This window comes from Eucalyptus grandis, chromosome 2 (genome assembly GCF_016545825.1).
Source record: "Eucalyptus grandis isolate ANBG69807.140 chromosome 2, ASM1654582v1, whole genome shotgun sequence".
Taxonomy (NCBI): Eukaryota; Viridiplantae; Streptophyta; class Magnoliopsida; order Myrtales; family Myrtaceae; genus Eucalyptus; species Eucalyptus grandis.
In genome coordinates, this window is record NC_052613.1 from 15590513 (window position 1) to 15610859 (window position 20347).

Consider the following 20347-nt stretch of genomic DNA (forward strand, 5'->3'; position numbering starts at 1 on the left):
TTCGGAGCTCGGGACGTCTGGTCGACCTAAGTTTAGTATCGGAAGGGCTCGTGGGGGGCAAGATGAGGCCTGAAATGCCTGTGCATGTTGCAACTCATGGCTAAGCTAGGCCCGGAGGATGAGAGGGGTGGTTTTTAGTTGAGATATAGGGTCTCGAGCTACTGGGTTTCTGCTCTCGCTGGTCTATGTTGCTGGTCGTTCGCGTGTAGCATGGCTATAGACCGTCCTAAGTGCGATTGACGAGCTATGAATGGGTGACCAACTGTGTTAGGCTAATGCCAGAGCTGGTAGTGGCCATGTGGGTGTATATTGGTGCAATACTACCTCTTGTGGCTTGAGGGTTAGTTCGCTTGATTCGTGTAAAAGAAATGGTGCATTCCTTGGCTTGCTAGTGCGAGAACATATGGACAGGTTAGTCGAGCCATGGCGAGGGGAAAATTTATGGGTTTAGGCAAGGAGTTGTGTAGTGCATGGTTCAGAGAAGTTCTGAGGCAAGGGAAGTTACTAGGTGCTAATTCATGTCATCCTCCAGCTACTCTATGAAACAGCTGGTTCGGTGTGGGGTAGTTTCTAATCGTAGGTTTTTGTTTTGGATAGAAATCTTTTATGAATGTGTGTTGGGGTTTGTGATGGTCCATGCATGGGAAGATCTTGTGTGTTCTTGACTCAAGGACTAGTATGGTGCATGAATTCGTGAGGTTATAGATGTTTTCCAGGAGTCGACTATACTAGACCTCCTAGACTTGTCGATTTTATAGTGTGGTTTGTGGTGCGACTCTATAGAGGTCTCCTTCATGAAAGTTGTTCCAAATATCTTAGCCTATAACATATATTTAATTCAAATTTTCCTGGGTTGGCATGGTCGACATATAGGCCTAATTCTCTGTTGTAGCTGTTCTGCGCAAAACCGCGATTCCCGTGACCTCAGTGATTTCTCGATTTAATATAAAATGTTCTAACTAGAATCAAAGTTGTTTGGCACATCCTTATGTATAACATACTAAAATTTCAGGCAGGTTGGTTGGTGATGTCTGCGCATTGAAATAGGTTTTCTCTTCTGGTCAGTGATTTTGCCTTGCGGGTTTGATTTTGTACTATTTCGCGTGAGTTATTGCTCTTTATATGGATAGAATTGAGTTTAACTTCCTCGTGAAAGATGTTTGTTAGAGTCTTATTTACAACATATTAAAAAGTCAGAATTTTTAGAATTTTTAGAGCTCATTTAATATATTTATCAATTAAATTCCTGAAACGGTGCGATTTTGACTTTCCATGCCCTCATTGCGAATTTTATAGAATTCAAGGGGAAGACGATGGAATTCTGATTCATGGTCTATAAATGATGTGAACTGCGTTCATTATGCTACTATTTGAGCCTGTTTCCTGTGCCTAGGTTGTTGTGAATTGTGGCTAAAGTTGCAATTGTAATAAAAAGGAATTGAGAATGAGATCTTGTTGTTGAACGGAATTTAATACCCTTGGGGAGTTGGGATGCCCCTCCTATGTGTTTGGGATGCCTCGGTTTAAAATCTCGGGGCTAGCGACCCTTGGATTTGGGATATCTAAGGGAAATCTCAGAGTGAGATGCCCATGGCTAGCATCCCATGAAAGACCAACCAGTGACTTCTTGTTATTTTGTGAACTTTAATGGAACTGAGAAACTGGAAATAGGTAAGTTGACTTGGACCTTAGAGGTGGTGCCATGGCTCAAAGGTGACGTTTCATTGATGCATTAAATTGCTTGGTGGGTTCTGGATGGGTTGCTATAAATATGCTGTATCATATCAATTCATTCTTTGAAGTTAGCGTAGTAAGTTCATACATGCTTACCTTATGAAACGGTAGGCCTTGCAAATTAAATTGAATGTGTTTTAGGTTATGGAGTGATTTGTCTTTCGAGTTGTGAATGAATTTTTGCAATTTAATATGTGATTTATATCCTCTACTGGCATAGCTTATTTCTTAATATTTTTTCGGATAACTAGCAAGGATATGCTCCCAATAGCTACTTATGGTGCATAAGCGCATGTGGAGATCTCCTTCCATGATGTAAATGATGTTGACCAAGGCCGCACCTTCATCCATTATGAAGCCACCTTATGGATCGACGATGGCCACCCTGCATGGTTCCCCATGTAGTTCGTGTCCCAGTTCTTGAACCATGATGGGGATTCCAAGACATTCGAAAAATGCAATCAAGTTCCAAACTTTTTAAAATGTGCAATCAATGAAATGACTTGATTGGATCAATTTGATAAGTTTTAGAATTTAATTATATCTTTTGAAAGTTTTAGGACTTAAGTATATATTCGTAACAAATTGTAAGACTTTCAATACACTTATTTAAAAAAATCTTTGATGAAATTCATGAGTTAGCTGTTGTAATAGCACATGTAACAAATCTGTAATTTCATTGTCGCATTTAAAAGATTGCATTCTTTCTATTGTTTATGTAGAACGTGAGAAATCAAGGGGATTCTCTCTTCAGGACATCTGCTTGAATGGCCTAAATCCCATCTACTTGTCGCTTATATCTATTTTAGATAATGAGAATTTCGATGACATTGGAGCATACCTGCAAGAGTGACCTTACATGATTGATGCGTAACGTTTGGACTACATTCTCACGTTATTGCTGCCATTCAACTTGTCCTTTTCAAGTACATGTTTCTTTTCAACCAAAAAAAAAAAAAAGTACATGTTTCTTACCATCTAGATTAAAAAAGGAAAATTTACCAATATATCTTAAACTTATTATATGGATACCATTATGGTCCTAAATTTTTCAATTTTATCAAATTAATTTTAAACTTTGCGTGAAAATTTCAATTGTGATTATTCCATTCAATTTTTGTCTAGAAATCACTTATGTGATAGTCTTTTGGCTAGCCATTCCACATGGTATATATAGTTGCGTCAATGATTTTTAACAAAAATTTGTTTGTTAAGGAATTTTTACTTTATAATATAATCCGTTATACTTAAATTTATGAAGCTATATAGAGTACTATTAAAAATTCCAAATTGATACCCATGACACATTCATCTTAAACTAATTCTTGCTTCACAACAAATTTCAAATTAGTATCCCAAACCAAAATCTTACTAAATATTTAAATGGATGCATGTCAAAATACTTGAATTTTCCACATCAAATCTATCATTATACACCTCTAGTCTTGTAGTCTTACCATCTAAGCGACCATGTTAAATTTCTTGATAAGAAGTTGTACCCCAAGCAAGTACGACAATTCTTTGGCATTGTTAATTACTTTAGGAGGCAGCATGTGTGTATTTTAGTGAGATAATGGAGGAGATTCAATTCGACATTTCGCTGGAGGAAACTTAGTTCAGAAGAAATATCTCACAGGACAACACTTCGAGATTTTTTTTTTTATGAGATAAAAATTAATTTTAGGTAAATGTACATTTTTACTAGTATCAATCAATAAAAAAAAACGTGAAAAAAAAAAAACGAACATTTTACCGGAACTTAATTCCGATGACTCGAATCCGATGCACGTCCAAGTTGGGCTATTGCTTTGAACTTTGATGCCGTTCCCTGCTCGAATCTTTGAAAATCGCTTCATTCATCAGCACTGCCCTCCGACCGCCGATCAGCTCGCCGGCCGCCCCGTTCCCCCACTCTCTCTCTTTTTCCCGGCGATGGACGGCGTCACCGGCCGGAGCTCCGACGAGCGGCCGACGGTCCTGGTCACCAACGACGACGGCATCGACGCCCCCGGCCTGCGCGCCCTGGTTCGCGCCCTCGTCGCCGCCGACAGATACCGCGTCCGAGTCTGCGCTCCTGATTCGTAAGTTTTCACTGATCGCACAGGCTTTTTGACTCGTGCACTCGATGATCCCGGTCCGTGGAGGTCCTTGTGTTCGATTTTAGCCGTGAGTTTTGCGCGGCGCTTGGATGATCGGACCGTAGGAATCTGGTGCGGAGTCTCCGTTCGAGTTTTGGTGTGTTTGAGTGGCGTCGCTCTGTTCCGGTGTTCTTCGAGTCCGGCGGTCTTTTCAACTTGTGATGTTCGAGCTGCTTTTGCTTGATCTTCTGGATATCTGTGTATAGAATTTCAGTGCACTTCAGCTGAACGCGTAATTTACGAATGATATGATGTCGAACTGCGTAAGAACTCAGGAAATGAAGGAAAAAGAAAATGATCGGCCTGGAAATAGTCCGCATAACGTATTTGTTAGGAGGATCTGGAACACTTATCAGTGAGGGTATGTTTGAGCTTCTGGTTTTTATTTCGTCCGGCACAGTTTTCGGTTGTCCATACTCCATAGAGCTGTACTCTTGTTATCCATCTTTTCTTGGTAGATGGGAAGAAAAAAAACTCTTCGGTCCTCGGTTCAATGGAAATTAGCGCTGGACGTTTTGTCGGGACAAAACCCTTCTGTTTTGATAGAGAGAGAGAGAGAGAGAAATCCTCAGGGTCAAGGTTAGTTCTCTAAAGTCTTGATTTCGAAACTTTGGTAGTTGTTTGTTTCTGATGAAAGATTCTCTTTTGCTCTGTCAATGCATGAATTGGATCATAGTTGACATGCAGGTACAAATCTCGAGCAGCCCACTTTCATTCTTTGCATGGTAGAGGGGTGTTGGGGTTGGGAGATGGCGTTGTTAATTTTTTCAGAATATGCATTCCTTTGCTTGCAAGCTTCCCACAGGAATTATTTTCATTGGCATGATTTCTATTTCCTTTTTGCAGTCCCTTTAAAATTCAAATGTTTCATAGATTTAATGGAATGCTTTTCTCATTCTGAGTTACACTGTTGGCAGGGAAAAGTCTGCTGTCAGTCATAGCATCACATGGCGTCATCCTGTAGCTGTTAAGCGAGTAGATATCGATGGAGCAGAAGCCTTCGCGGTCTCTGGTTTGATATCATCACCATTCAGTGGATATTTAATTTCGAACTTTTATTATTGTCTAGATCAAGCTTCCATCCCTTTACATAGTTTATTGGATGGAACAGCATTTCCACTTTAGGTGGTTCTCTAATATTCTTAAGACGCTTGAGGAACTTACAGAAACAGAGGAAAAGAAAAGAGAACGTCACTTGTGAACTAGATGTCCATATGGGGTCATAAGTAAGTCAACACTGACTGTCTTCTATCTCAAAAGATTGGTCAGAGTCTGGCAGATAGTCCAGTCCTGAATTCTCCTGTGGACTTGTTTTCCACCCATGATTGTACTCTCTAAAGCCAAGATAGCTTTGTATAAAACTCTTAACGTTATTTGTCATTTTGAAGGTGATTCTTGAAAATGGCAATAGAAAAAATATTGTGGCTGACCACTGTGTATAGAGATATATATGTTACAGTCCAAATGGACCATTACGTCTACCTAAATGTCGGTACAATAGAAGCTTTTTAACCTTTCTTCGGGAGGAACCGACCATCTTTTCATCATTGTTTTCCTCCTCAAAAGTCGTGTGTGTTCGGGCTGAGTTGTGTTGTAGAAGGAACGAATATAGATGAAACTAGAAAATCTATACCTTTATGTAAGGATATTATTTAAACTTTCTAGAATTTGTTCTCATAGTTAAAATTGCCTTTCCCGTTGAAGTGTCCTGTTGGTTCTTCAACGACCATTGAAATATTTGTTTTTCTTCCTTTTCTTTTATGAGTTGCTAACCTGTGACTTCTTTTTCTAGTTAATTTTTTGGGTTAATCATGAACCAACTAATTGCTCTCCTTATGCTAAAGCACATGCATTGGGACATGCCACAACCATCGAGCAGGATATTAATTTATTATGACAGTGTAAAGAAGTGCTGTGCTTTGTTATCTTAGCCTTTTCACGTCTCTTATGTACTTTGCAGGAACTCCAGCAGATTGTACTTCTTTGGGAATCTCTAATGCAATCTTTTCTTCGGTTCCTGACCTGGTATATCTGGCTTTTGGGCAATCGACAGAATAGATGATTAACATCTTTTGAGGATTTATTTGGAGATTGTTCTCCTTCTTTTACCCCTTTCTTTTCAAAGTGTCAAAGTCCAACTCTTCTATGCTAGGACAATGCAGTAGCTAGCTATGAGCCCTCTATGGGACTTTATCTATGTTAGTCTGTCAGAACATTTTACACATGTTAATTCAAAATGTGCGGAGCCCTTATTTCCATTCTTTCTGTGCATTTTTATTCCTATCTACCGGTAGAATTTTTGCTTTCTGATTTCTTAATCACTTCTTACATGCACAGGTACTTAGTGGTATTAACAAGGGCAGCAACTGTGGTTATCACACGTCAGTAAACTATTTCCTTTGGTCTATTCATAGAGTATGCTTGCCATATTTTTTGGTATCTCAAATGCATAGTAGAGCCTCAAAATCCACTAAATACTCAATCAGCCAACATTATTTGAAATTATTTTATTTCCATATCAGATTACTCCCACATCCCTTGTTTTGGCAAAATTGTGTGACTCTCCGTATTTTAAACACTGTAAAAATAAGAAAGCTCATGAAGTCCGCATTGTTTATGGATTTGGTGGATGTAACAGATTTTAGTGGGGGCATCTTGAGATGGTTTTGCAAAAGCACAGGTGGTGCTCCTACTAATTGGTTGAAATAAAGGTGTTGGAATAATTTACTCTCTGAACTCTGAGGGAACACAAATTTAGACTTAAACATCTTTAGTTTTCCACAAGAAGAAAATTCAACTGCTCGATATGTCCATTGAATATATTTTTACAATAAATAGCGAAAAGTTCAAGCGAGCATATTTAGATTTCTTGTTACAGTACATTAATGAGGGATCTTGACTTACAAGTGGTCATACTTTTGTTGTACCTTGTCTTGGGAGGGAGGTGGAAGAAAGGACTCTTTTCATCGTGGACCTATGCAGTTTAAGTCAGACATTTTCATTGTCGTTTTTTGTTTTCTCATGCTAAGTCTGACATTTTATCATAAGATCATGACCAGTTCAGGCGTACATTAAAACTTGAGAAATTTTTCATTCTTAAAGTACAGGAAAGATATTACAAATTTGACTTGAGTATCAAAATAGATGCAAGCATAGCGTTAAATCTGCTGTACTGTGACTTCTGTGATTCTGTAGCTAGTGCCTTTGTAGTCACGATGTAATACTGTGTAATATGCTATTGCCTGCTGACATAAATGTATGCCTGTTTGTTACATTACAGAGTTTACTCTGGAACTGTAGCCGGTGCTCGTGAGGCCTTCTTTAATGGTGTCCCTTCTGTCTCAATGTCATATGACTGGTATGGGCCACTAACCATTCTCCACATGCTATTTTACCCCATTGACAGCTTGGTTCATAGAGAAAACCCAAGACTTTGTTATGATCCTTTCTCGAGGCAGTCTCAAGTTCTTCCTTAGACTAACTTAGTGATTTACGTTTTTGGATAATCTTTTATTGGCCGATGAGAGAATAATCTCGAATTTAATACAACGAAGATGGTTCTTCCTGCAGTTTGATCTTTAGGTTTGCAAATTCTTGATGTTTTGCACACTACTGCTAACAACATTATTTCTTTTGCGACATGAGCTGCATTGAGGCGAAATGTTTGCAAACATAAACAGGTAGTAAAATCTTTAAATTTAACTATAAAGAGCAGTCAAGTATAGCTGCATTATATTAAATTTTACGTCATCTTTACTTGGCGTTCATGGGCTTAGTTTCAAAATTTTGTTCTGTTAATACTCCCTCTCCAGCATGTACTTAGAAACCTCCACCTTCCATCCTAATGTCCATTAGCATGATCGGCATGAGGATGCAGTCTTCCATCCTCTTTCCCAGTTCTGTGTGTCCTTGCTTGTCAAAGCTCGTGCAAGGATGTGTACTAGAGATTATGAGAGGCTGCTTCATTTGATTGGTTTAAATGGGCCACAAACCTTTCCAAGCCTGTTCAACCCTGAAGAGGAGGCATGGCCAGAATTTGGCTGACTTAGCTGAATCACGTTATCTTGATGAACCAGCTGAATTGGTTTACGGAATGTTTATCTGAGAAAGAAATACAAATCAGAAACAAATAAAATAAAAATCGATATATAGAGGTAAAATTAACACTTGCGAATTGAGAAAGTGATGTCTTATAAGTTTGTTACAAACTCAATTAACTAGTCAAATTAATACTAGTTTCTAGTTATTCATTTTATACAATGATCAGATAATAGAAATAGTCACTTCTAATATATTTTCTTATTATTATGTTTACGTACATTTGATTTTGTAAATTAGGAATATGTGGCAGACATCTGTAGGGTTGGACTGTGTGTTCAATTTATAACATTGACCTGTCTATTTCTTGGTTCTCTAGCCAAGCCAAACTTGAAAGACTCATAATATGAATTGGTGCACATGCACCTATCTGCCATATAAGTTTAGTCTCCAGCAATTCTACTATGATGAACTTGTTGAACAAATGTAAAGCCAAGATGGTTTTCTACGCACACTTTGGAAATTCCTCCAATTCACTTGAATATATCATGTTACCAGCGTTAGGTTCTCATGGTTTGGAGTTTGGACCCAACATATCAAATTAGAAAAATAGGATGCAGTCCATTTTTAAAGGATTGTACCAAAGAATGCAGGAAACATATTGCTAAGATTTTGACCAAGGGTACTGTTGGAATACTCTAATATTCATTTACAGATGTCATCAAAATGTTTCAGTATGATTGATTTATAATAGCTTGGTAGAAAGTACACATTTGTGCAGAATACGGGACAGCCTTGCATATAACTGCCACAGAGTTGCTATCTCCAAAACTTGCCTCTGTTGCTTAGGCCTGATTTCAGTAATGGCCTTTCAGGGTTGGAGGTAAAAGCAAGGTTGAAGACTACACACTTGCTGCTGAGGCTTGTCTACCTATAATTGGTGCAATACTCGATAGGATCAGAAACCACAGTTATCCTAATGGTTCTTTCCTGAATGTAGATCTACCAACAGATATTGCAAACCACAAGGTAAATTTCAAAATTGCTCTGACAGGCAGGTAGTATGGCATAGTTAGGATAATAATCTAGGCAATCACTATCACTATGGACATATATGTATTCTTCATGTAGGTGTCTCCTGGAGGCATACTTTCAACTTCTTCTATTTGCCATTGGCGATGTACCTTTTAAACAGTGAAGTGTTTGTTGGTCCCTGAAAAAGAGAAAGCTTTATCTGATCGAAGTTTTTTTGTTTTTACACAGGCATGCACTTGAATCCATGTACATGCATTCCGATCTCTTCCCTCTTTACTGTTCATACTTTCAACTTGTCAGGCTCCCTTGTCCTTAAGAATTTTCTTCTTTATAATAATAGCTTCAGTCTTTTTTTCACAAGAAGACACCCTCATCTCTTGGGGAGATCTGGTGTCGACTCAATTCCAGTCTTTCATGTGCAGTAGACCCCACACTTGTCTCCATTTAATATTCTATTTTTTTATTTTTATTTTTTATTTCTTTTTATGTCTATTTTGGGGAATCATAGAACTTAAATAAGGGGGGAACTGGTCTCAGTTAAAATAAAGATGCTATTGCGCATTTATAACTTGAAATTGAGGAATCATATTGCAAAGTAATTGATTCTAACTTTTTGGATAATTTAAAAACCAGAGATTTTTTTAAAGTGGACCCAGACAGGTCAAGCTGTCTAATGACACATGCTTTACTGAAATCAGTTGAAGCACCTCAGAGTCTTCACTAGCCAATTTTGACCTGTTCTTTTTAGAACATTTCTATTAGAATTGATTATGGGATGATTCCTGTCATTATTCAAATGATCATGTGCTGTTATCCTTTGCCATTTTCTTTAGGCTGTGACTAGATTGAACTATTATAGACATACAAGTGGAAGGGTTGTGATATGCATTACTCCAAAAGTGCCGTCAAGTGCCCTTGCATTTTCATTTTTTACTTCTCTTCTAACCAGCTGTTAGAGGCTCATGCCAGCACTCCTTGGGGAGAGCATGGATAATTGATTAGCTTAACAACAATTACAATCAGCCTGTTGAACTACAACCTCCTTGATTGACATGGGACGTAGTCATCTCTATTTCATTAAATTTCAGTTGAATGACCTCATAATGCCCAATGAGCTCTAAAGCACGTCATCCATGAATACTGAATAGAATGCTTGCAACTTTACGTGTATTGGAATCTGGAACTTTTCCTTTGTGACTTTGACCACAATTGGAATTTGAAACTTTGCTGTTGGAGTCCTAACTATCTATCTCACGACTACCCTGGAATATCTAGCCAGAGTTTTGTTGCAGTGAGGAGGATGTAATGATATCTGACTAGTTCTTTTATTTCCTTGAAAGGGCTATAAGCTGACCGAGCAGGGTAGAAGTTTTTTTGTGATGGGATGGAGACTGGTGTCCTCAGAAATGCAAGGTGGACAAATGTTATCAACAATGACTATGGATAAAGATGTAGCAGAATTGCCTGATATGGATGCATCAACTATGTCAGCAGAACATCGTCTGTTCAAGAGAGAAGTGAGTTTCTTTGTCAATCTGTCCTCCTGTTGTGTCCTAGTTATTGTAATCTTCCACTATTTGTGGTTAATGATTTCTCACTGAATTCTGTCCTTTTTTGTGTCTGATTATATAATTCTCAGGTTACTTCTTGGAGAAATCTTTGTTGTCGAAAAACTATTCTTGCACTTGTCATCTTGATCTTTGACAGTGACTCTACATTGCAAAGTGAAATGCATTCTGATTAAATTAATTTTCCATCAGTCTATAAAAGGTTATAGTATTTTCATGGACTAAATAAAATTTATGCAAAGTGTCATGCACAGAATATAGGGTCTCTTCTAATTAGCTGCATATATTTTATCAGCAGGAAAAGTTGGGGAACAGAATGATAGAATTTAGGGGATCGCATTTTCAAGATGTCTGAAACATTTTCCTGTAACAAGATACGCCATCAAAGTTCCTGTTTTTAATGTATTTTGAAACAATATTGGGGAGCGAAATTATGGGGTTTTTGTGGTCGAGCGTGATTGTAGATTGTCTCTATTCTAAACCTATAATTGAACATTATTAGGTAAGGAAATCTCAAGTTGATGACAGCTATATGGACCACCAATGTCTTCAAGAAGGATATGTATGTGTTTCTGCTAACCTGTTTGCATAATTTATATGAGTTGTAACTTACTAAACTTCATTATTTTTCAGATTACTGTCACTCCTCTGGGTGGCCTTGCTCCTCCCGAGAAAGACTTTCAGGCCTTCTTCAAAGATTGGCTGCCTAGTTTATCTGATCGCGTCTGTTCATCAGCCTTATAGTTCTCCAATTTTCATGTGAGTTGCTATATTACTTGTTATACACGAGTTGGAAGCATCAGCTTTCAAATAGGGGCCAAAAACTTTTATCTAAAGTAGTTAAGTTTATATTCAATTGAAAATGCTTTTGAATATTTCTATATTGATAAACCTGATAGAATGTTTCTGCTGTATTTGGAATCTAATGTCCTGCAATAATCTATAAATTGTCATTGGTAGTTAATTAATAGTACAAACGCTATAGCTGCAATGGCAGACCTTTAGGTCCAAATAATTCTATGTTGACAAATTTTTGGGAAGTTTACATGTATGGTATTTAACTAGTAATTTTTGCCTTGTCCCCCATGCTCAATTTCCCGGTCTGCCATATTGTAGCTGTGTAATGAGAATGAATTTAACAAAAGGTACTATAAATTCTGATGCCCTCTTTTTTGTTTCGGCAGATATAGCTGATTTCTCCTAGAAGTATATTATATTCCTAAAAATGGATCATGGCCGATAGGTTTGGTGGTTCCCATTGAAAGCACTCTGAAGCTCTATAATCATCTTATTCTGCTTCATCTCATTATCATTTCTGGGAGAACAATAGTCAAGAATGTCTACCTAAATTGTTATTTAGAACACTATCATTATGCAAGGAAACCATCTTCATTTTCATATGATGTTTGTGGATGATACTGATCGGTGTAATAACTACCTTTTTATTTGGAATAATGCAATAGCTACTATTCCTCAAAATTGACTCATCTTGTGTGGTTGCTTCTCCAACTTTTGCCTGTGACATAGTATAGGCTGTTTTAACACCTCGGTAATCACCTCAAATCACAACGCTTATTCTACTTTTCTTCACTGTTGGCCCGTCTACATCACATAAACAGAAGTGCTTCTTGTTCAAGATCTTGTTTTGCCTAATCTGCATGCTCTTGTATATAATCGATGAATTGAAGCACATGATAGTGATGGGAGAAAATTTCTCTTTCATAGGTTCCATATAGATTGTGCAAACAGACCTTTCATGCATTGTGATGTAACTTTCCTTAACTGAGCAAGTTTAGATTGACAAGCTTCTTTTCCCTAACTTGGGAAAAGGACCTGGTGTATAATGGATCGAGTTAATCACACCTATCGATTGTGCATTCCGTAAAAATCCAACGGCTGTGATTACATTTGATCTAGGATCCCAGTAGGGCAAAAACCTCCCCCAAACTAGATAGCAACTTCTGAAGCCTTTTCACCTGCTTTAATTGCACCAGCTATCGCAAAGACTTGTAGGCTGCCAGATTCAGATGCCGACTGGAATTGTTGAGAATTCCCAGTTTACTGTCATGAGTGTTGCGGTAATGCAAGATCATGGTGGTACTCAGGAGAGGTGGTCTAACGTTCAAGTCTCATCAATTTAGTATTGCTTGTGATAGCACTATAACATTGGCTGTCCTACCATAAGCTTTTTGAACTCATATAAAGCACGGAATTTTCACGATGGTCCCAAATTATGCAACTACTTTACAATCTGTCATGCCAATTATCTTCTTTCACTTGTTTTCTCTCGTGCGGATTGTCTGTGGTTAATCTTACTTTACAGTTCCTAAATTGCTTTCCGGAGCCGACGTCAAAAGTGAAATCACTGTTGAGATTGTGAATGATTGTGTGAATAGCATAGAAACCGCGTCCAGTTGTCCCATGCATTGCCTTCCCTTCAGTCCTTCCCACTTTAATATATATGAGAGAGAGAGAGAGAGAGAGAGAGAGAGAGAGAGAGAGTGGCTACCACCTTCAAGCTGACGCAGACAAAACAGCAATCTCCACCATCTCTTAATTAGTTTCTAGTGCTTCTTCAGATCGGTTGCATAACTTGGAGCTCAAGTGAAAGGGAAAGGAGGAAGTAGAGCACGTGAAGATCAAGGGCTGGGAGAGAAAGGGGAGAAAAGAAGAAAACAAATTGTGCAATGCTTCACACAAGATTAAGACATTATAAATATTGTAATTGTGCAATGCTTCACACAAGAATAAGACATTATAAATATTGTATGTGCATGATGTCATTGATCTCTTGAGCAACTCCCAGAGCTGCTGTCTTCTTCAGTGTTCCGATGGTAGTGCGGGATGTGATTCTACAAGGATGGACCAGAGGACGTGAACATCCTCATACGGGCATGATTTAACGTCGTCGTACAGAATGTAGATCCCTCTTCTTCCTGGGAAACAAAAGATCGAAACAGGAGCATGGAATCAGTCGCTATCTGCTTTTGTTTGTATGAAACTTTTCGAACCAGGGAGGACACATGCAAAGCTAAATAGCAAAACTGGTCTGAAATGGGGCATGCTCACGCACACCCATGGGGAAATCGATTCCTGTAACATGCTTTCAGCCATAAGATGGTTTATACTAGCAAGCGAGCGCTCTGAGTTTCGTACTGTTTCCTAATAGAGTTTATGGTGCAATTGGAAATTGGAAGGATGAGCATGATAAATTAGCGTTGATCAATATCAGAGTCCAACGACATGCAGATGCAAAAAAAAATGTGCTGAATCTTGGTTTCAAGCAGAAAATGCAGATGCAAGATAGGCTATAAACGAGAGAACGATTAGAAAACTGCATATCAAATGCAGATAAAGCTTCCATCAAAATGCAGTACATACTCTTCTTCGTAGCTGAATGCAGACGCAGCCATAGCTTCTTCAGTGGAGCGACAAGGGTCCGATACCACCTCATGTGGCACTGCGTCCGCGGCCGCTCATGTAAACCGAGGCAGCAACCAAGGAGCCCAAAAGAACAATGGCGTCGAGAGCCGAGAGAGATCGCGGGTTTGGCTCAGGCAATTTAAACATCCCTTTGCAGGGCCAAAGTTTTATGCACACCAGATGATCTTTTGGTGAGATGTCACTGTCCCAAAAAAGAGAAGCCACCCCCCACAGATCATTTTTATAACTTATTTTCCACACTCAATGCAAGTCACAAAACATGCCTTGTTTTTCAAGCCTCAGCTTAAAAGTCCTCTCTTTTCTTCCCCTTGTATGTTCTCCCTTTTGGCAAAATACACGAGGAGCAGCGTCACTGGGTCTACTACTCATGCTTTACCAATTTCTGGGTCAGCACCCCTTGTCTTCTAAGAAAGTATCAAGTTTCACCCTAACGCAAGTGAGTCTTCTACAAGGCCCTGCCTCCCGTCCGTCCATCTGTCCCTTGCAGTGCCTTTAAAGTGTGTCACTCTTATTATATGCAGATTTGGCATATCGTAAAAGAGTGCTTTTTTGGGAATGTCGTCTTATCGTTGCCAAGGCCTTTCCGTGAGGGGAAATAATCATCATGCAGTGGTTCAAGAACTTTCTCACTGCGTGGAGAACGCCGCCTACTCAAGCCAAACAAGTCGTGTAATCATCAGGAAATGGAAATTTTTCAGTGCCTTGTTGAACATAGGTGGCCTTGCCTGTTTTAGGAAGAAGTGGTTTTCGCTACGCTATGCTTGTGGCATGATCGTCGAGGGATACTACGGCACGTGACAGATCCATTTCCATGCCATTCCAGCACTTAGAATGAGTTTTCCGAATAGCCTCAAGAGACCCGTCCCTCCGATTAATACGAGTGAGCAACCAACTCGAAACACCTGAATTTTGAGTCACTCGTTTGCTAAGCATGTAATATTTTGATCTTTCCACATTGAAAAATTAATAACTGGGATCACGCATTTCATATAGTGAAGTTGGGAAGTTGTAATTGCACATCTTAATCGTTCGGCAGGATTCACTAGATTATGCTTACAACATGATCTCGGTATTTAGGGTTAGCAGATCCATTTCCAGGCCATTCTACTACCGCTTTGAACAAGTTTTCTTGAATTGTCTCGAGAGAACCATCGCTCCGATTAATACCAGTGAGGACCCACTGCTGAATTTTTTAGTCACATTTTAGTATGTGCTATTTGATTTTTCAACATTAGAGAAAGTTTAGTTAATAACCAGAAACAAGCATAGCATTTCATACAGTGAAGTTGGGAAATTGTAGTTGCACATCTTAATCGTTTGGCACGATTCGTTACATTATCCTTGCGACACAATCTCGGTAACTAGGGGTAGCATGAATCGTGCAACTTCGTAGGACATCCATTTCAGTGCCACTCTAGCACTTTGAACTAGTTTCTAAGTCGTCTCGAGCGAATCGTCCCTGTGATTAATATGGGTGAGCTCGCAACTTCAAACACTGCTGATTTTTAAATTTCCCTTTTGCCAAGCATATACTATTTTGATCTTTCAACATTGAAAAAGTATAATCAATAAGGGAACAAGCATTTCACACGATGCTCACATTAAATGACAGATAAAATACATCAGGAAGCAAGTACTCCGAACCCAAGTAAAACCTATTTCTCCGCCTCACAAATCATACGGTTGCTTTCCGGTGAACTTGACCTCGATGGGGCTGACGTTCTTCCCGATCGACCTGAAGTTCTGGCCGACCCCTTGACGGCCCTTGTTCACCTTCTCCGGGTAGACGCCGTCCTTGGGGTGCAGGTACTGAACTTCGCCGTTGGGGAAGACCCTGTAGAATTGGTACTTGATCTTGTACTTGGACCTCAGTCGGGTCCCGAGCGCCAGGCACTGCTCCTTCCTAGCTAGCTTGAGCAAGTTCGGGCCTTCCCTCATGATCGCCGCGCCTCCGGTCGGCATCTCGAAGATCTGCTCCTTGGGCGACTCCCAGGTGATCACGTAGAACTCTTCGACCTGGCACACCCGGTGTATCATATCATCGTTTAAGAACCGGCACGGCCGACTCAATCAATCAACTACAAAAATAATTTGTACATAATCCTAGTCGGTCCAAGTCTACTATGTATGATGCCCTAAAAGAGACACTGCGCGATGGGTTTGTAAATAGTTCTTGGCATAGTTAAAACATGATTATTCATGTTGAAATGTCAGCATCTTGATTAATGAAATGGACGTTTAAGTATAAATATAATTGGTTTAATGATTAATTAGTCAATGTTCTAGAATCAAGACGTGCCATTATATCATGTCCACAAAAAATCTGGTGGCTACTAATTTTACCTGAGCCTTGCGGAGTAGCCCGCCAGTGCTGCCGCCGAAGATCGGGGACGGGGTGTTGGGGTCCAACTCGGGTGGCGTGAACCCGACGGGTGCCTCCTCCTTGACCGGGGCCTCGGCCTTGCCCTCCGCAGCAGCAGCCCTAATGACAGTCCTTGGCGAGGACTTGGCAGCCTTAGGGGTGGCGGCGAAGGCCAGGGAGGATGCCGACTGCTTCCACGGTGCAATCACGCGGTCGACGCCGGACTTCGGGGCGGCGAGGGCTGGGGTGAAGAGGGAAGCTTGAGTAGCCATGGCCATGGAGGACTTGACGAAAAGAATAGCCAAGGGCCTTGAAGCTATGGAGATGAAGAGAGGGAGAGAAATGAAGGGCTGAGCGGTCTTATGGAATTTGGGGAGATAGAGAATGTGATCAAGGTTGGGGATTCCGTGGAAGGATGGATGGTGTGTGGAACTGGATGTGGATAAGGTGGATGTATGTTGGGCCAATGAGGAGGGTCGATTTTGATACGTTCCGGGTCCCGCAACACCTGCACAAACATTTTCTTTTTCTTTTCTTTTCTCTGCCCCAAAGAAAGATTTATATATATGGAAATTTTATTATTAGGTAATTGTTCTAATCCAATATTATGACAGGGCAATTTTTCCAGCGAATTCAATGTATCTGGACTCTTGAACTCGGCGGATTGCACCTGAATCTCATCGATTGAGTGCTCAATTCATGTTTCAATCCACGCATTAGATTTACTGAGTAATTTCTCCTGCGAAAATATGGTGCCGATTCCTTTAAATATTTGTAGTTCTACCATCCCAAGTGAGTTTATGCTTTAGATTTATTTTGTTGGGAGCCTAATTAATCGAAACAGTTTGCAGTCATATATTCGTTGTGTTAGGACTTAGATGACTCATATGAATCCTTCACAGGAAAAATACCAAAAAAAAAAAAAAAATCATAAACATATTATTATTATGTCACTTCAATCATGGACTTTTAATTATATGATTTTTCGGAAATTTTATCAATTTAATCATAAATATTTTTCACATTTTACCAATTGAGCCTATTCGACTAATTTTGATTAATTAACATGGATTTTTTTCAATAATAGTTTAATATTTTTTGAAATTTTTATTATATTATATTTTTTTTTTTTTTCTTTCATTTTGGCTAGCAATGCTTGTCAACAGCCGGTCGAGGCCAACAAGCCCTCGTTGGCCATTAGGCAAGGACCAACAAGCCCTTGCTAGCTATTGGTAAGGGTTGTTGCCCTCGTCGAATCTAGGTAAGAGCTGCCTCATCCAAAGCTTACAGGGTCATTGGTGCGGCCTAGATGGCCCTGGGTGAGGCCATTGTGACGTTGCCAGCCATTAGCGAGGTGGCCCTAGCCCAGATCTAAGTAAGGGCTAAGGCAATAGTCGCGACTGTTGCTGGCCAAAATAAAAAGGAAAGAAAGAAAGAAAGAAAGAAAGCAATAATTATAAATTCATTTTTTTTTTCAAATTATGAAACTATCCACGTTAGAGTTGGTCGTGTTACATTTAAAGGTTGGCGTACACATCAATGATTTCCGGCTAAATTTGACGAGAAAGACTCAATTAATAAATCGTGAGAAGATTTAAAATTAAATTGTCATAATTAAAAGGTTTGAGACTGAATTGGTACAAGCGATTTAAGACTTTTTTGATACTTTTCTTAGTCCTTGACCTTAAGTACAAATGGTGTTAGTGTGATATCATTGTTATATCAACGGATATCTTCATATCTTTATCTAACTTTTGAAAATCTGAAGTTCTTGATTGATCAAGATGAAACTTCAAATCCTTAAATGAGGATCGGTCAAAACCTCAAAGTCCCGTTTCTATGATTATCCCAATGAAAATAAATAAACTTCACTTAAAGGTGGATAAAAGTAAGATAAATCCTCTTATTACGGCAAGCTTAGCGTACTTAAATTGTCATAAGGAATGGTGATCTATATTATAATGAGAGTCTCACAATTTTTCAAGTATAGTAATTGTTCGCAACATATTGTGCTGTAAATTATACTAAATACCAAAAGGTGATCTTTATGTCCGGCAAGAGGTTACACAAAGAATTAATAAATGATCAAAACTATGACTCATCTTATAAATTAGAGATGTCACGTAAATATTAGCATTAACATCATTAGAAAAATCATTTTTAAGACACAGACGAACAACGGATACATATCGCATTATTTATTTATCAATTACCCATTGTTGCAAGCCTTATATGTGAAGAACAGGATATTCACGTGACCGCCTAGTCCGATCATCATCGGAGACAGGAAAAAAAGTGAAATAACAAGAGTATGCACCGTACATAGAATAGAGGGATAAGTGTACTGGATATCCTAAAATTCGTCACGAAAGTGCAATTAAATTTTAAAACTTTAAAAAAGTGCAATTAAATCTTAAAACTCATCATGGAAGTGCAATTTTAACCCCTAATATTTTCAAAAACTATAATCAAGTCTTAAGATTTGTTAAGTTGGTGTGATTAAGTTATTCCACTAACTCCGTCCAATTTGATAAATGAAAAATTTTAAGACTTAACTGTACAAATTTGACAAGTTGTATATATATTAGTTTTAGAACGTAGTTGTACTTTTGTGATAGATTTTAGGATTTTCAATGTATTTATTCCTGGAATAAATATAAGAGCAAGTGTAAAGATTTGTACCCATGATATATGCTTTGACACTGTATTTGGCAAGTTTTATTACCCGAAAAGGTTTAAACCGTGATGAAAGGGTCAAGAAATTGCACATACTACGGGTTTTGTAATAGACATAAATTTAATTTTGCAACGTTCAGCGCTTTCACCTCCCGCAGATCCACCTAATTATGGAGGCAACATCAGAGTCAGATAAGAAGCCCGCAAGCACTTTTTTATTTGGGCCAATGAAGCCCACAAGTGCTTGGACTCTTCGAGATCTAACAAACTAGTCCGTCCTTCTGCTTCATTCAAGAAATTAATTATTATTATTATTATTATTATTATTATTATTATTATTATTATATATTTTTGTGACCGAGGAACCGCTTAAATCGGAGACCCCTTACGGGATCACACTGCCCTTCGATGCCCGGGTTTATTGGTCACATCAAATTTCGTCTCCATTTCTTCAATGGAAAATCAATTCTCATAATTTTTCTTTTTCATTTTCCAGCACTTGAATTGCTTAGGAAAATGAGTTGACAAAAAATCTTTTCATAGTCAATGAATAAATATATACTTGAATTTTGGAAAAAATGCCATCTAGACTAGTTGTTGATTTTATAAGCTTCTTGAGGCGCCATGGAATATTACTCTAAAGATACATAAAAAAAATTATTTACGACTTTTTTTAGTGTCTTATCCTTGGCTTTTCGACAAATCTCGTTCGACCTCAATGAAATTGGTCCTTGATTACTTTAAATTATGTTGACAACGAGGGCTCAAACTTTTCTTCGACCGCAGCGTTTAGACATAGCGGTTTAAGCAGGAAAAAAATGAAAAATATAGTCTATGTCCACTTAGTTCAAGCAAATTTTATTCGACTGAAACAATGCTCAATTACACATTATGGCATGCCATATTCCCACATATACTCACGGTCCCACGCGGTGCCATTATTGCTAAAGTAAATCCCATCATTTCGCAGAGACCACTTACAATCCCCACGACAACGATATTTATCCCGCTCCTCCGTGAACACGTCGAAACTCCTGAACCGCCACTCCCATCGGGCGGAGCAGAAGAAGAGGGTCGAGCCAAAGAAGTTCATCTTAAAAATAATCACTTGCTCCTCGCCCTGGTGGAGGGTTCGGGCCCCGAGATCGTCGTCCCCAGATTTGCAATGCAGCATCATGTCACCAGGCAAGTTGTTGATGATGTGGACATGGCGCTTTATCCAGACCTCGCTGAAGAAGGCCTGTGATGGTGGAAGAGAGGATATTAAGAAAAGTGACAGGAAAAGGACGAGCGTGAATTGGCTTAGGGACTTCATTTATGTGACGTATTTTGATAAGTAGTGACATTTGGGT

The 20347-nt window shown here is 38.9% G+C and overlaps 2 protein-coding genes and 1 long non-coding RNA gene across 6 annotated transcripts; 1 reads left to right on the top strand and 2 right to left on the bottom strand.

The window, feature by feature from the left end:
• The first annotated feature begins 3574 nt into the window (after positions 1–3574).
• LOC104424482 (5'-nucleotidase SurE) lies at positions 3575–13303 on the top strand. 4 transcript variants are annotated; one of them, XM_010036935.3, is made up of 10 exons: positions 3576–3815; positions 4790–4884; positions 5833–5897; positions 6210–6253; positions 7153–7230; positions 8786–8939; positions 10286–10462; positions 11016–11075; positions 11147–11272; positions 13093–13303. In XM_010036935.3, the coding sequence occupies exons 1-9, from the start codon at positions 3667–3669 to the stop codon at positions 11255–11257; spliced, it is 933 nt and encodes a 310-aa protein (XP_010035237.2). In that variant the 5' UTR covers positions 3576–3666; the 3' UTR covers positions 11258–11272; positions 13093–13303. The 4 variants fall into 4 exon arrangements, with proteins under 4 accessions (XP_039163288.1, XP_010035237.2, XP_010035232.2 ...); XM_010036930.3 differs by lacking the exon at positions 13093–13303 and adding an exon at positions 11695–12013 and having other exon boundaries at positions 3577–3815; XM_010036926.3 differs by lacking the exon at positions 13093–13303 and adding an exon at positions 11698–12000 and having other exon boundaries at positions 3577–3815.
• LOC120290848 lies at positions 13186–14087 on the bottom strand. Its single transcript, XR_005548526.1, has 2 exons — positions 13895–14087; positions 13186–13449 (listed from the first exon to the last, which is right to left on the bottom strand). It is a non-coding gene; the product is annotated as an uncharacterized LOC120290848 (long non-coding RNA).
• A 1369-nt stretch (positions 14088–15456) lies between these two features.
• On the bottom strand, positions 15457–16701 carry LOC104424499 (photosystem I reaction center subunit II, chloroplastic). The gene is made up of 2 exons (XM_010036946.3): positions 16301–16701; positions 15457–15973 (listed from the first exon to the last, which is right to left on the bottom strand). Exons 1-2 carry the CDS (start codon positions 16595–16597, stop codon positions 15626–15628), a joined length of 645 nt encoding a protein of 214 aa, XP_010035248.2. The 5' UTR covers positions 16598–16701; the 3' UTR covers positions 15457–15625.
• Between the last annotated feature and the right edge of the window lie 3646 nt (positions 16702–20347).